The sequence below is a fragment of the Trichosurus vulpecula genome, chromosome 2 (assembly GCF_011100635.1).
Source record: "Trichosurus vulpecula isolate mTriVul1 chromosome 2, mTriVul1.pri, whole genome shotgun sequence".
Classification (NCBI taxonomy): Eukaryota; Metazoa; Chordata; class Mammalia; order Diprotodontia; family Phalangeridae; genus Trichosurus; species Trichosurus vulpecula.
Genome location: NC_050574.1, coordinates 3,634,327 through 3,650,014, shown reverse-complemented (window position 1 = coordinate 3,650,014; position 15,688 = coordinate 3,634,327). Strand labels below are relative to the sequence as shown.

The following is a 15,688-nucleotide window of genomic DNA, read 5'->3' as shown; positions in this document are numbered from 1 at the left end:
GAATAAGGGGATTCCTGATTCTAGCTAGGGTTCAGGTAACCCTCTAATGTCTTTGACACCTTGGATTCCAGTGATCTTTATTCTTAATTTCTATCAGCCCTAGGGTGATAGATGGGCAATTCATCAGTGCCCTCAAACATCAGAGAAGGAAAATCACCAAAACAGCCATGAAAAAACTCAGAAGGGACAATCTCCAGAGCCACATATTTGGAGAGGGTACTGTCCAAGAAACCTGATTATGGGTGCGATTGGAAAACTTTTGAGATAGAACTCCAAAGAAATACCTTTATTGGTGAACAGATTTCAGTCGGTTGATTGACTCTCCTCCACTTTCCTCTTACTGTATGGTAACAGGAGAATGTAGTGACCTTGAGAGAATCTCCAGTCAGATCATCTACAGGCATACAAGACCATGGCATATAATGAATAAGGGAATCCCTTTTATTGCCACACAGCCTTGATTCAACATCAAAGTCCACAGAGAGGAAAGGAACCCTGTGACTCTGAATATTATGGGAAGAGCTTTATTAGTCTTTCAAATCTTAATTGACATCAGGACATTCATAACACCAGAGAACTCATGTGGGAGAAAAACCCTATGAATATAAAGGATGTGAAACAGCTTTCAGTTGGAGCTTATAAGACATTGCTCATCAGCAAATTCATGCTAGAAACTTTTTTTTAAATGAATGGAAAGTGAGTGGGAAGCTCTTCAGCCAGAGCTCACTACTGTTTTTTGTTGTTCAGTCAGTTCAGTCATGTCTGACTCTCTGTGACCCTACTTGGGGTTTTCTTGGCAAAGATACTGGAGTAGGTTTGTGCCATTTCCTTCTCCAGCACATTTTATAGGTAAGGAAACTGAGATAAACAGGGTGAAGTGACTTGCCCAGGATAACACAGCTAGTATGTGTCTGAGGCTGGATTTGAACTCATGAAGATGAGTCTTCCTGACTGAAGGTCTGGGGCTCTATCTACTATGCCTTCTGGCTGCCCTCATTAAACATAAAATGATTCATAGCAGAGAGAAACTGTAGTATATAAGTAAGGAAAATATAAATACCTTCAACAATAGGGGAAAGAGACCTTATGAATGTAAGAATCAAGATTCACTGAACATCAGAGAATTCATAGTAGAGAGAGACCTTATAAATGCAAGGGATGGTAAATCTCCTAGACTGTGAACCTCAGGGGATTCACACTGGACAAAAACTCTGGCAATTTATGACTGTTCCTCCAGTTACCAGGGTGACCCTTAAACAGCAAATGATTTATTCATTACCTTATAAAACTGATGAATGTGGGAAAGCCTTCAGTATGAGGAAGAAGGCCTCATTAAGGATTCATCAAATGTATCCTGGACAGAAATCCTAAGAATGCAGTGAATATGAAAAGTCTTCAGTCAGAGGTCTACCATATTTAACCATCAACAAACTCCATACTCCAGAGAATTGCTACAAATGTAAAGTATATAGGAAGGAGGTGAATGGTGGTATCTAAGTCAGCTCTCCATCACCTCAAATCATCAAGAAATTCTATTAAATAAAAGAAGGGAACAATAAAAAGAAGAGAAGAAACATGTATTAAGTACCTCCTACAAGCCAGGCACCATGTGAAGCATTTTACACTGATCCTGGGAGGTAGGTACTATTTTACCCCCATTTTATAGTTAAGGAATCTGAGAGAGGTTAAGTGACTTGACCAGGGTCACACAGCTAATAAGTGTCTGAGTCCAGATTTGAAGCCAAGTCTTTCTGACTGAGACAGAGGACAAAAATGCTGAACATGACAAAGAATCATTAGAACAAAAGCAAAAGACAGCAACCCTGGGAAACCAAGTGATTTTTCAACAAGCAAAAGCAACTGACCTGGAAACTAGAAGTTGGTGAGGCTATCAGAAATATTTTCCTCCAAGAAAAACACAATTCTTGTTTATCATATTTCAGAAACCTCTCTCTCTCTGTCACTCACTCACACACACACACACACACACACACACACACACAATTATCTGCAAGTGTTTGAATTGCAAGGCAAAGGGAATTCACTCAGAAATGCAGTCATGAAGTTGCAGCTATTTGAAGATTCAAAGACTGTTACAAGTTGCTTAGAAGAAACAATTTCCAGGCCCAGTCTCTAGAGACTGTGCTAGCTAGCTACTACACAAGGAAAATCTGCCCAAACCAAAAAGAGCAGAGAAACTAAAGTAATGCGCAAATAAAAATGTTTCTAATATAATTAAGAAACGCTATGTGATCAGATACTCTATAAGGTTATATGGGAAGCCAAAATCAAATCTCACAAGACTAGTCAACAACAATAAGAAACAAAAGGAGAAATTGATGGAATATGATGAACCAAAATGCAGAACTTCCTGGTCAGCGCACCCTGAGCTCTATCGCTCTTGAGCTTATTGTACCTGTGCTTATAAACTCCATGCGATCACCTTCAGTGGCCTGACTGCTTTTATCTTTCACACATTTATTTTTAAAATCTAACTGGGGAGAGTGTTGAGTTCCTCGGACTTCTACCTCAGTCTCTTCAGATAAAGCCCATTTCCCTTCCTCACTGGAATCGTTTCCCTTTGTAGCTTCAAAATTTTATTCTTGGAACATCTCCCGTCTGCGCAGGCCGATTTTGCCTGTAGCCTGTTAGTTCCTAGGATCTTGCTTTTCCTCTGACCTCTATAAATGTTTTTTCGAACTATAAATGTAAATACATGTAAGATATCATCTACTTACATTTAAAAATCAACTTTATGAACGCAAGCCGAGGGAGGCGTTATTAGCAGTTAAAGCACAGTAAGCTTAATATTTGTCAACAATATGTTAGAGCAGCGAAAAGCTGTGGTTTGATCCTCCTCATTCTCCCTTGTCGGATCTTCAGCTGGCTCTCACCTGCTAAGTCCGTGTGTCCTGGAAATTCTTCTCTTCTTACTCTAGAAACTATTTTCCTTGGTGATCTTAATTCCCAGTGACTCAATGATCGTTTCTATGGATATAATTCTCAGATTTCCTCATCCAGCCCTAACCTTTCTCCAGACTTGCCTCTCCAACTGACTATTGGACAGTTCAAACTGGATGTCCCATAAACATTTAAAATTTAACACATCCAAAACAGAACTCATCCCCCCTCCATTTTCACAATCACGCAGGCTCACAATTCAGGTGTTGCCCACAATTCCTTGCTCTTTCTTACTCCCCCCCCCCCCACCGCGATGGTGCTGGCCCTTATGCCCCCCTCCCTCGACTACTGCAATAGCGACGGTCCTCCTGCCTCAAGTCTCCTCCCATTCCAGCTTTGAGACGCAGCAATTAAATTGACCTGCCTAAAGCACTTCATCCCCTGTTCAGTAAACTCTAGTGGCTCCCTATTACCTCCAGAATCAAATATAAAACCCACTGTTTAGCTTTTAAAGCCCTTCCCAACCTGCCGCCCACCCCAGCCCTTCCATTGTTTTACTCCTTAGTCCCCTCCATTTATTCGCCAGCCTTCTTGTTGATCCTCTGAAAAAGCCACTGCATCTCCCCAACTCTGGCCGTGTCTGTCCCCGAGCCCAGAACCTCCCGGCTTCCTTCAAGTCTTGGCTAAAATCCCGTCTTCTAGAAGAAGCCTTCCCCAATCTCCCTTAAGCCTAGCCTTGGCCCTCTGCCCAGTATCTCCGATTTACTCTGTAGGCGTCCTGTATTTAGTTGCCCGTTTTCTCTCCCACTAAGACTACGAGCTTCTTGACAGCAGGCACCATCCGTCAGCCAATGAGCTTTTTTTTAAGGGTGCATGTGCCAGGCACTGTGCTAAATGCTGGGGAATGCAAAGAAAGGCTAGATTCTCAAGGCTTCAGAGGAAAAGGGGAGATCCTAAGGACTGAAGTGCTATAGGAGAAATCAGTCCAGGGGGCTGGGAGATGCTCAAAGAACCAAAGTCCGTAGACACAAAGGGGAATATTCCAATGAGGAAGAAAAACGGGATTTTCCTGAAGAGATCTATGTGGATGCTCAGTGAGCTCTTCCCCTCCCTACCGCGTTAGATTTTAAAAGCAAACATACAGGAGACATCAGGTAATAGACGGTGAATACCGGAGGGTAGCAAGTCCAGGCACAGTGGGTCAGGACCGGTAAAGCTCAGAGTAGGTGGAGGACAGTCGTTGCTGAGAGAAAAGGGAGGCTCTCAGGAGGGGCTCCGAGGGCGACCCCGGCCCGGTCCAAAGAGAATGACTGACCACGGGCTTGGCCCAACGGAACTGGGAGCAGGGAGCAGAAGAGAAGGCAGGAGACTAGGAGGGAGCCCCCACGCAGGTATAAGCCTCGAGATACACACACGTACACCCTCTCTTAGATGGACGAGAACGCACACTCACGGACACACATGAAATGCCAAAAGAGACTTGCACTCTCAGAGACACGGAGCAACACACACCCACCGATATTTACAAAGGAAGTGACTGCTTTAGGCCCCGCCCCTCCTCGAGAAGGGGGAGGGAGAGGGAGAGGAAGCTTGGGGGCGCATGCGCCTGGGGTTGCCTTCCTTACCCCCTCCCACTCCCGCTCCCAGCCTGCGCTGCGTCTGCGCAGGCACCGCGACCACCCGCAGGCTTCTGTGTCCGTGCGGGGCTACCGGAGCGATATTGGAGAGACGCGAAGGGAGGTGAGGCCGGGTGTGGGAGCGGGAGCGGGGCCTTGTGTCCCCCACGGCCGAGGCTTCCTGTGATGGTCCCGGTGTCAGGCCTGGCGGTCCTGCCTGGGTTGTGTTGTTGTGTCGTGGCGGGTTGTGGGCTTGGGATGTGGGTTGTGTAGTCGTATAGTTGTGCCCCGGGGACAGCCACGCGCCGGGTGTGTACCCGTTATGTGGGCACTGACGTCCCCGCGTGTGTTGGTGTGTCTGTTGTGTGATTGTGTGTCTGATGTGTATTTGTTTGCTTATGGTTTGTCCGTTGTGAGTGTGGTGATGTCCCTGTGTATTTGTTGTGTGTGTCTCTTGTATATACACTGAAGTCCCTGTATGTGCTTGTAGGTCCTTTGTGTGCACTAAGAACATCCTTGTGTGTTTGTGTGTCTGTTGTGTGCACTGATGTCCCTATGTGTTTGTGTGCTTGTTGTCTGTGCACTAAAATCCGTGTGTGTGTGTGGTCCCCATCTCCGTGTCTCACTCTTGGATACACTTTTGGCCTTGTCTTAGCCTGAGATTCTGGAGTATCTGTGCCTCTGCCCCATGTGTGACGTGCGCTGTCTCCCAGGGTAGGAGGGCTGGAGACTCAGACGCGGAATCCGAGGCGATCTCATAGAGGGAGGAAGGTGCCCGGCGCTGTCTGTCCGGGTAGTAGTGCTGGAGAATCTCATAGAGGGAGGAAGGCGCCCGGCGCTGTATCCCAGGATAGGAGGGCAGGAGAATCAGACCCGGAGTCCGCGGCCGATCTCATAGAGGGAGAAAGGCCAGTTTCCGAGGGCTCCCCTTGGCATTGGTGTTCAGCCTCTGAATTGGGGGATGGATTTGGATAGCGCAGCCTGAAAGGAAGAGAAGTAGCTTAGTCCCTGTGGGAGAGAGAGATTCTCGAAGAGACCTCGGGAGCCCTGGCCCAGGGCTCAGTGCCCTGCCTAGCTGGTGAGCCCGGGGGCATGAGAGAAAAAGCAGCTAGCGCTGGAAAGGCTCTCAGCAAGTGGCAGGGAATCCAAGAGCTTTGAATTAAGCGTTCACTCGTGCCTGGCACCACGCTAAGCCCTAGGGATACAGATAAAGGCAGAAACATAATCCCCGCCCTCAGGAAGGTCACACCCTAACCCTTAGAATCCAAAAGGGAGACAACAAGCAGATAACCAAGTCCATTTTTGTCTTTGTTCGGTTGTTTCTTTATTTGTGTCCCACTCTTCGTGACCCCATTCGGGGTTTTCTTTCTGGAGTGGTTTGCCAGCTCCTTCTCCAGCTCATTTTACAGATGAGGAAACTGAGACAAACAGGGTGAAGTGACTTGCCCAGAGTCATACAGCTAGTACTCGTCTGAGGCTAAATTTGAACTCAGATCTTTCTGACTTCAGGACAGGCGCTGTAGTCACTGCGCCACCTAGCTGCCCTCTTGAGTAGGCAAAACCTGCGCAAAACAGCCTTCCCTCCCTCAAACCCAATTCACTTGCCTGTCACAGCATCACCTCCCCGATGTCACGGTCCTCTTCGAGAACGAAGGACAAACAGCCGCATCAACTTAGCATAAATTTATCAAGGAGAAAGCTTGGCTTACATAAAATAAGAGACTGGTTCGCATCCTGGATTCAGGGCTCCCTGCGAAGAGGGGCTCTCTTCCCGGCCAAGCATCCCCAGCTCCTTCCACCCGGTCACCTGTAGCATGAGCCCGATGCTGGTTACCACCCGGATGGGCTCCTCTGGACGTCCTACAGTGAATCCATGCCCTTCAAATGTGGTGCCCAGAATAAGAGTAGTAATCGTCAGCAACTGTAACAAACAAATATGTAGCGCCTTAAGTTTGTAAGGTACTTTACATATGTCAGCTTATCTCATCTTTTAATTATTTGTGTATAAAAATCAATAAACATTTATTAAGCTCCTACCATCAGTCAGTACATTTTTTATTTTTCGAAAATATTTTTTATCCTGAACTTAAACACCAAGTACACCAGATAAAATGTAAAAAAGATTGTATTGAAACCATGGTTCCCTCGTTCATTGAGGCTGATAAAATGATAAATTAAGCCAGATGCCCCAAGCTGGTTGGGTTCCTTCTCCTCTTCCTTCCCTTCCGTGGATTAAACATGTGTCCCGGATCCCATTGGGTTGTCTTTTGGCATCACTAGTTTCCTCTCCCTGTCCCAAGTTCATCCCCTCCCTGTTACAAAAAGAGAGGCGGTGAGCAGCATAGCCATAGCCAAATGTCCGTGGCCCAAAATGGAGGCTTCTTGGAGCACCTTGAGTCTGTCACCTCTGTCGGGGGTGGGGAACATGATCCATCATGTGAGCAGCTGGAGGTGCGGAGGATAGAGCGCTGGACCAGGAGTCAGGAAGACTTGAGTTCAAATCCAGCCTCAGGCCTTAATAGACTCTGGGCAAGTCATTTTACCCTGTTTGTCTTAGTTTGTTCATCTGAAAAATGGAGATTGTTACGAGGATCAAATGATATAATTGCTATATTTCTAAACGGAACTCTTGTGTGTGTGTGTCTGTGTGTGTGTTTGTGTGTGTGTGTGTGTGTGTGTGTGTGTGTGTGTGTGTGACCCTCCATAACCCTCCACTATTCAGGTCCAGTAAAAGCGATGTACTACCGGCTCCCCTCCACTTCACTCCGTGTTTGTGTGCACTGCTTCTCACACACTCTTGGGATTCATCATTCCAAAAGTGAAATGCTATAGCTGAGTGCCGTCTCCTACAGGGGATGAAAGGGACGTAGAATGGGACCTCAGACATTCCTAACCCTAAATGCAAAGATGGTAGTACAAACCAGGAAGGTCCATTCATTTGTGCCATTGGAAGGGGTTATGTGATGTTGAAGGGATAACAATCTGCTGCGTGGGGAGGGAGGAGAAACAACTGTCCCCATGCTTCCCAAGGTGTTTAGGGAGTCAGAAGAGATGGGGGCAGATCGGGTCTATTCTGATGCTTTGGCAGAGAAGAAGTGACCGGAGGGTAAAAGGAAAAACATAGAAAGGGGAACAAAGGGGTGGAATTTGGCAGGTAAATGCTACTGTTATCCCCATTTCACAGATGCGGAAAGGGGCTGGGCAGGATTTGAACTCAGATCCCCCTGTTGCAAGTCTAGCATTATATTCCCTGGGCATTTTGGCAAGCAGGTGTGGTCTGACCAGGATAGAGTCTCTGGGAACGTTAACCTCCTTATTCCTGGATTCTATGCTTGTCTAAACGCAGCCTAAATGGACTATTAGCTTTCTTGGCTCCCATAGCTTATGGTTGCCTAATACTGAGCTGGTGGTCCACAACATCTGTCCTCCCTCTTGCCTTCCCAGTCCTTTTCCAGATGAGGCTGCTGTCTACCCATCCTTCTCTAGTCTTGTACCTCTGAAGTGGGATTTGAGCCCACATGTAAGATTTTACATTCATCCAGATGAAATTTGATCCTGGTTTGGGCCACCATGCTGACCTGTCAATCAATCTTTGTAGATTCTGACTACCCACCCTCCACTATGTCTCTGTGTCTGTCTGTCTGTCTCTCGCTTTCACTTCCCCCTTTCTTTCTTTCCCTCCCTCTCCCTCCATCTCCTTCCTCCTTTTTCTTCCTCTCTCTTGCCACCCTTCTTCTCCCTCCTTTTTTTCTCTGTCTCCCTCCCTCTCTCCATCTCTTTCCTTTCCTCTTTCCCCTCTTCTTCCCTCCCCCCATCATCTGTTGATTTGGTGAGCGTGCCATCTAAGCTTCTATTTGAGGAATTCACAAAAATGTTAACAACCCTGGGGCCAAGTACTGATCCTGAGGGCTGTACATTCACTGGAGACTTTTTTCTAATTGCCCATGGAAAATATTCATGACTATAGTTGTGACTTGATTATTCTGATACCTCTGAATCCAAATAAGTGTGCCATTGTCCAGCCTAACACTTTATGTTTTTCATCAAAAAAGTATGAAAAACTATCAAGTGCTTTGTTTAAGATGTTTTGGCCTGCTGATGAACATGATCTGAAAAGGAGATCAAGTTAATGGGGCTTGGCAGATTCTGGGGGAAGCAATGTTGGCTACATGCAATCCCTGTTTCTTTTCTAGATGTTGATTAACCCTTCCTTTAATAAAGTGGTCTAGAACTTGGCCAGGAATCAAGGCTGAACTCAATGACCTGTGGTTTGCAGGCTCCATTTTCCTCCGTGTTTTGAAAATCAGCACAACCTGAGCCTTCTTCCAGGACTCTGGTAAGTCTCCTATTCTCCAGGGTCCTTCAGAGAGGGTTGACAGTTGGTAGCTGAACTCATGGGAGCTGCTGAGATCACCCAGTGAAATAGTGTAGAAGAAAAAGAGGAAAGAGCCCTGGACAGAACCTTGGGGGCCCCCATGGTTAGAGAGCATGACCTGGATGGGGATCAGCAAAGTGGTAGAGAGAGCAAGGTCACAGAATCCTAGAGGAGAGTGTGTTCAGAGAAATGTGTGCTCAACAGTGTCAGAAGCTATAGAGAGGCCAAGAAAGACAAGAATCAAGAAAAGACCATTGTATTTAGTACCATTTTTGCCTTTCCTCCATCTCTGAGGATGAGGTGGCCCTTCTCCTCAGCTAGCCACTTCTTCCAAGCCCCTCCCACCTCCACCCCCACTATCATTCCTTTTCCCATCTTCAAGCTCTCTTTACCTCCTGGTTCAAAGTGAGAACTTGAAAAGACCTTAGCTTAAAAGGACCAAGGTCTTCCACTGCATCCTGGGCCCTCTCCAATTGTCCTGGTGAATATCAGGCCACTGGACCCAGATGGGTCCGGAGGAGAAAGTGAGGCTGGTGACCTTGCACAGCCTTCCCTCACTCAAAGTCAACTGCAAGTCATGTCATCATTTCCCTGATGTCATGGTCCTGGTTCATTCTCATTCTCCTCCATCCTTTAAACACCCTCATGAGCCACCACAAATCCACTGCTAGATGCTGACCTATGTCTCTCCTCCCTTTCTCAGCTGAAATCCTTGAAAAAACTGTCCACAATGAGTACCTTCATTTCCTCTCCTCTCACTCCCTTCTTTTGTTTTTAAAATACATTTTACTGATGTCTTACCTACATTTCCCAATGTAATCCTCTCCCTCCTAGAGACTAATTTCTTATAATGAAAAATTTAAAAGGAGGTGGGAGGGTGGGGAGGAAGCAGTTCTACAAAATTCGTCAGCATGTCAGCTGAGCTGGAGGTTACATGCAGTGTTTCTCACCCATAGTTCCCCACCCTGCTTCTCAGATCTATTCTTTGGGCCAGCCTGGTTTGTAGTAGTTGCTCAGTCTTTGGCTTGCCTGGTTTTTGGTTACTTTTTCCCATTTGCATTGTTGTATTGTCTGTTTTCCTGGATCTGTTTACTTCATTTGGTTTCAGTGCATTTACATTTTCTTGTGCATTTCTGTTTTATTCATTATTTCATATTCCATGACATCTGTGTCTTGCAGTGGTTCAAGTCATTTCCCAGTTGCTCCAAAGAGTGCTGCTATAAACACAGGTCCACTCTTTTTGTCATTGACCTCCCCTGGGTCAAAGGGAACGGGCATTTTGGTCACTGATTAAAATTGCTTTTCTAGGATTCACAGCCCCACTAGGCATATGTCATTATGCCTACCATTCCACAGCCCCTCCAGCAAAAACTTCCCATCTTTCATCATCTTTGTCAGTTTGTCGGGTATGAAGTGAAGCCTCAGAATTGTTTTGGTTTTCATTCTTCTTTGTAATTTGGAGCATTTTTTCATATAGATGTTAATGGATTGGAATTACTTCAGAATCATTTATTTATATCCTTTGACCATTTATCTATCAGAGAATAAATAGATTTTGGTCATATATTTCAATTAGTTGTCTATATATCTTGGATTTCTTACCCTTATCAGAGATGTTTGATGCAAAAGGTCCACCCCCCCCCCCCCCGCTTGACTGCTTACCTTCCTATCTTAGTTGCATTGATTTTGTTCATGCAAAAACTTTTGCATTCCATATAACTGAAATTTAGTTTTTGTTTTTCTTTTTAATGTCTGCTAGCCCTTGTTTGGTCAAGAATTCACTCCCCTAGTTTTTCGACATGGCCAATGTTAGGATTTGTTTTACTTAACTACATACTTTTGTAAAAAGGGTTTTATTTTTCTTTCTCAAGGGACAGGGAAGGGAGAGAAGATGGATTTTCATTGATTGAAAAAAATAAAATTTAATTAAAATAATTCTCCTAGCCATAGCTGTGAAAAGTGCCTGATCTGGTTTTTTTCTAATTTTTTTGTTTTTATGGTATAAACTTTCATATTCAAGTCAGTTGTCCATTTTGAGTTTGTTATAATATATGGTGTAATATATTAGTCTAAATGTGATTTCTTCCAGACTGCTCTACAGGTTTTCCAACCATTCTTATCAAATAGGGAGCCCTTTTCTAGGTAATTCATGTATCCCACAGGCATGGCAAATTCCTTCTGTCCAGAACGGAACTCATTTCCCCTAAAAGATAGTCTCCTCTCCTCGACTTTCACACTCCTCTTGATGCCACTGCCATACTTCCTGCCTCCCAGGATCATTATCTCAGTATTAGTCTCCACTTCCACTAACTCTGAAATCCCTGGTATCCTTCAAGTCCCAGCTCAAGCACCATCTTCTGCAGGAAGTGTCCTGTGCTCTGACCATCTGCTAGGTCCCTGATGCCCCAAAATACCTGGTACTCATTTTGTGTGTTTTATGTCTACAAATAATGTATCAGTGAGGTAATGATAATAATGTAGATGATGACCGTCAAAATGCCTACGTAGTTCTGTATTGCAAAGCATGAGAGACTCTCCATAAAGAAGGCAGAAGTATAACAGCTGTTCAGACACCAGAGAACCATATCCCATAATCAAATGCTCAGCACCCACAACCAGTGAGCCCACTTTAACATAATAGCAAGTACTTAAAACACAATATCACAACATGGAGCCTCGCCATCCCCAAACCTCTCTGACCCCCTGCTGGGGTCTTCCCAAAAACAAACTCACAGTACAGCTAAGTCAGCCTGTTCAGCTCTAACTATCATGATGGTGGCCATTAGCAGCCATAACTGCTCTCTCTCTATTTCCTGTCACATAACTTCCTTTTCCTGTTAGGAAGCTCCTCCTACCACATGTGACTTAGGCTTCCTGTGACATAAGCAGGTCCCATGGCCTATTAATGGGTGGGAAAGTTCTTCAAATCTAAATTGCTACTACACACACACACACACACACAAATATACACCTATAGATATATTTGTGTATGTATACATGTACATACATACAAATGTACACACATATACAAATATTTGTGTATATATACATGTGCACACACAGATACAAACACACATATACATATATGTACGTATATATACATGACCATGCACATATATTTACATATATGTGTGTTGTCTCCCCTCATGAAAATGTAAGCTCGTTAGGGACTCTTTAATTTTTGTCTTTGTTCTCTCCCACACATGCACAGTGCATGGCATATAGTAGGTGCTTAATAAATGCTTATAGCTAGATGGATTGTTCTTCCTGCCTGGTTCCCCAGTCTCTGATTACTGCTCTGTAGTCTCCTTTGTTGCCTCCTCCTCTGCCTCCTGTCCCTCCAGTCTTAGGGACGACTGTCATGGATTGTCTCGTCTTCTGTATTTTCTCCCATGGATTCACCACCTGTGCCCATGATGTGGGTCACCACTTCTTTGCCAAAGACTCCATTGTCTATGTCTCTAATCCTAGGGGATGCCCAGTGTGTGGGTGGGATTTGGGTGGGTGAGTGTCCAAAGGAGTTCAGAGGCTGGAAAGCCAGCCTTCCTTCCTTCAGGGGCTCCTCTCTCTCCTCACAGGTCTGATGCCTCATAACTGCACCCTAGAGGGGAGCCTTGAGGAGGTTGGAGCACCCACCAGAAAGCTGGGAGCCAGATCCCAGGTAAGGGACAGGCTCTGCTCTCTCTGAGCTTTCCCCTTCCCACAGCACAGACATGTTTGCTTCCCCAGGTCCTTGCACATAGCAGTCATGGCGAAAGATTAGCTATTGAGTCCTTCTTGGACTGTGGGAACTGGGGGCCATCCTCTTTGCCCCTGCAAGTCAGAGAAAGGGCTTAGAGGTCATCTGACCAGCCAGCTTTCTCCCTTTACTCTGGAAACTGAAGGCCAGGGAGTGAAGGGATTTTCTCAACATCCAATAACTGGAGTTGTGGAAAGGGACTGGCTCTGGAGCGAGCACCTGGGTTCCAATCATGGCTCAGCCACTTGTGCTTGGGCCACCTTAGTCAGAGCATGTCACCTCCCTGGGACTCCATTTCCTGATTGGCACAATGAGGGGATTGACTGGACTTGACCTCTGAGGTCCCTTCCAGCTCTGATCCCTCTGGGGGCCTCCCAGTATGGGGCATTACCCTCTCCATTTGCCTTAGTCTTTCCCCTCCCACCTCCAGAACACCTTTGCAACCACTCTGTGTCCATTCTGGGCCCTCCCTGCCAGTGCCAGCATTTCCCCCTCTGCCCCCTGGGCTGTGTAAGAATATGGCGCCAGGGCCAGCATGAGTATGTTTGGTGTTTCAGGAAGCGGTGACCTTCAGGGATGTGGCCTTGGACTTCACCTGGGAGGAGTGGGGATTCCTGAGCGCTGCTCAGAGGGAGCTCTACCGAGATGTGATGCTGGACAACTACAGGAACCTGGTGTCCCTGGGTAAGGTTGCCTCCCCCGGGAGCCGGGGCCTCTCTGGAGAGGCTTCCACAGCTTGGGCTTCCTCTCCTCCTGGCTGGAAAAGGGACCCATGACATTCCCCAACAAGTCATAGAACTACACAATGATGGTGCTCCTGGGGCCATTGGAGGTCAGCCATTCCAGCCCTTTTACTTTACAATGTAGGAAACTGGCCCACAGTGGGAAAATGATTTGTCCAAGGTCATCCTGCAAGGGAATGTAGATGGGGGCTTGAACCAGGGCTCTGCAGTCCCAGCCCAGGGTACTCCTTCTCCTTCCACCCATTTTAGAAATACATGTGACCAGCCTCCTTCTCCTGGGTCTCAGTCCAGCAACTTCATAGTTTGCAAGGAGGGAGCACATGCATGCTCTGTGCCTGGCCCTGTGCTAAGCACCAGGAACACAAATACAAGCAAAAAGAAAGCTGTCCCCTGCCCTCAGAGCTTCCATTCTAATGAGGGAAGCACACCATCAGAGGGAGGGGATTTCAGGGGAAGGAAGAGAAGGTGGAGTTGGAGCACAGCCAGGAGATGAATGAAGGGATGACTGCTCTAGGCAGTCCCCGAAATGGAAGCTCTTGCTAGGAACTCACCAATGGAAGAAGTGGAGAGGGATGTTCTTGATGAGAAGGCTCTAGGTGACGAGAAAAAGTCATGCTGAGAAGGCAGCTGAGTCCTGGCATGAAGTCTGGAGTGTCAGAAGCTCAGTGGGCCCAGTTTACATTTGTGGAGACTGAGGCCCAGAGAGGTCGTGACTTCCCTGACATTAGAGATGTTGAAATGGAGACCAGACAACCAGCTGGGAGGCATGTTTCATAAGAAACATTTTTTTGAGCAATGTGAAAGTCATGGTTTGAAGGAGAGGTTAGGCCTCTACTGAGGTCCCTTTCAAATGTTCCTCATGAGGATCACAGTTGGGTAGCTCTAGTCCTAGGCTGGGCTGTTGTCAGCTGCTGTAGTCTTCCTCTGACCACCTGCCCCGCCCCCGCCCCCCCCCTCCCCAGCACAAACAGACCCATCTCATTTTCTCCCCCTTGAGCAGGGCTTCATGGCCCCAAGCCTGACCTGATCTCCTGGTTGGAACAAGGGGGAGAGAATGGGATTTGGGATCCCCTGAGATGCCTTGCAAGACGCATCTGTGTGTGTGAAGGAGGGAGATCCAGCCGACAGCCAGCAGCCAGGGGAAGGAGCAGCTCTGTCCATCACCCGTGGGTGGCCATCTTTGAAGCATTGGACGGGGCAGGTAGGTGTATGGAGGGCAGGGGGCCCCCATGATGATTTCCCAATTGCTTTCTCTGACATCCGAAGTTAAAACTGCCCCTCAGATACAAGTCCTTCACCAGGCCTCTGTCAACTTATTTTAAAAAAATAATTTGATAGTTGTCTTTCAATGTCATTGGTTTTCTTTGTTATCCTACATATTTTATGCATTTCAAACTGTGATTCTGAGGAGTGCCCAGGCTTCAGGGCCAAGGGATCCAGAACACAGAAACAGTCAGAAACCCACTCTATCCCAAGAGCAACACAGAGCGCACCTGAGAAGCCACATCTGAGTGTGCGCCCAGAAGACGGCGGCGTCCACATTTCAGCAGCTCATTTAATTCCTCCGAGCCTCAGTTCGTCTGTCAGATGCAGGTGTGGCTTAATGACCATCCTCTTTCTGACATTCCCTGACCCTTGTCCCTGCTCTGCCTTTGGCACAGAGCCTCAGTTCCCTTTTCTGTGGAATACGCGCTTTGAACCAGGGGGTCTCTAAAATGTGGGCGCCATGATTTAGATTGTTTGGTTCTGTCCGTCAGGCTCTTACATGGAAGCGTATTCTCCTGCCTTCTTAAACGGTTTCCTTAACCTCCCAGCTTCCCTTTCCTGCTGGTCTAATCTCTCTGCCACCACACTTCTCTCTGCTGTTACTCCATCTCCTGCCTCCCTTTCCGTGCACTCTCTGGGTGACCAGATCATTTTAATAACTATCAAGGTCTTGCTCTTCTCTTTGGCCTTTCCCCCATCATCATCATCATCATCATTTGTCATCATCATCGTCATCTAGCAATCTCCTCCTTGCCCACAGAGGGATCCAGAGATATTCAGACAGATGGTGGAGTGCAAAGAACACAGGAGGAGGAGCCCAGACACCTGGGGCCTTGTCTCAGATCTGTTAGTAATTCACTTTATGACTTTGGGGAAATCATGTCAATTCTTGGAGCATCCAAGACCCTGTCTTTCAAATTATGCACTGAGATGACATTCCAGTTCTAATGGGCTAAAAGCTCAATGAATCCAGAGAATCAGCAAATTAGAAGGAGCCTCAGAGTCCATCTTGCCCAGCCCCCTTTCCCTCCCTAACAGGTGGTCTGTG

General features: G+C 46.6%; 1 protein-coding gene and 1 pseudogene across 3 annotated transcripts in view; one reads left to right on the top strand and one right to left on the bottom strand.

The window, feature by feature from the left end:
* Nucleotides 1–15,688, bottom strand: part of LOC118839952 — a 228,461-nt pseudogene that overhangs the window by 146,926 nt on the left and 65,847 nt on the right.
* The window catches only part of LOC118839933 (zinc finger protein 91-like), a 242,790-nt gene that overhangs the window by 222,863 nt on the left and 4,239 nt on the right, over nucleotides 1–15,688 (top strand). Inside the window, exons 1-5 of one of the 3 annotated variants that reach the window (XM_036747433.1) lie at nucleotides 4,569–4,641; nucleotides 8,711–8,853; nucleotides 12,471–12,553; nucleotides 13,189–13,315; nucleotides 14,375–14,575. The exons of 1 other annotated variant lie outside the window; for it this stretch is intronic. In XM_036747433.1, the coding sequence (XP_036603328.1) occupies nucleotides 12,476–12,553; nucleotides 13,189–13,315; nucleotides 14,375–14,575 (406 nt within the window). In that variant the 5' untranslated portion in view covers nucleotides 4,569–4,641; nucleotides 8,711–8,853; nucleotides 12,471–12,475. Of the gene's footprint in view, nucleotides 1–4,568; nucleotides 4,642–8,710; nucleotides 8,854–12,470; nucleotides 12,554–13,188; nucleotides 13,316–14,374; nucleotides 14,576–15,688 lie in introns of those variants that run through there. One more of the 3 variants, XM_036747434.1, reaches the window with a different exon arrangement.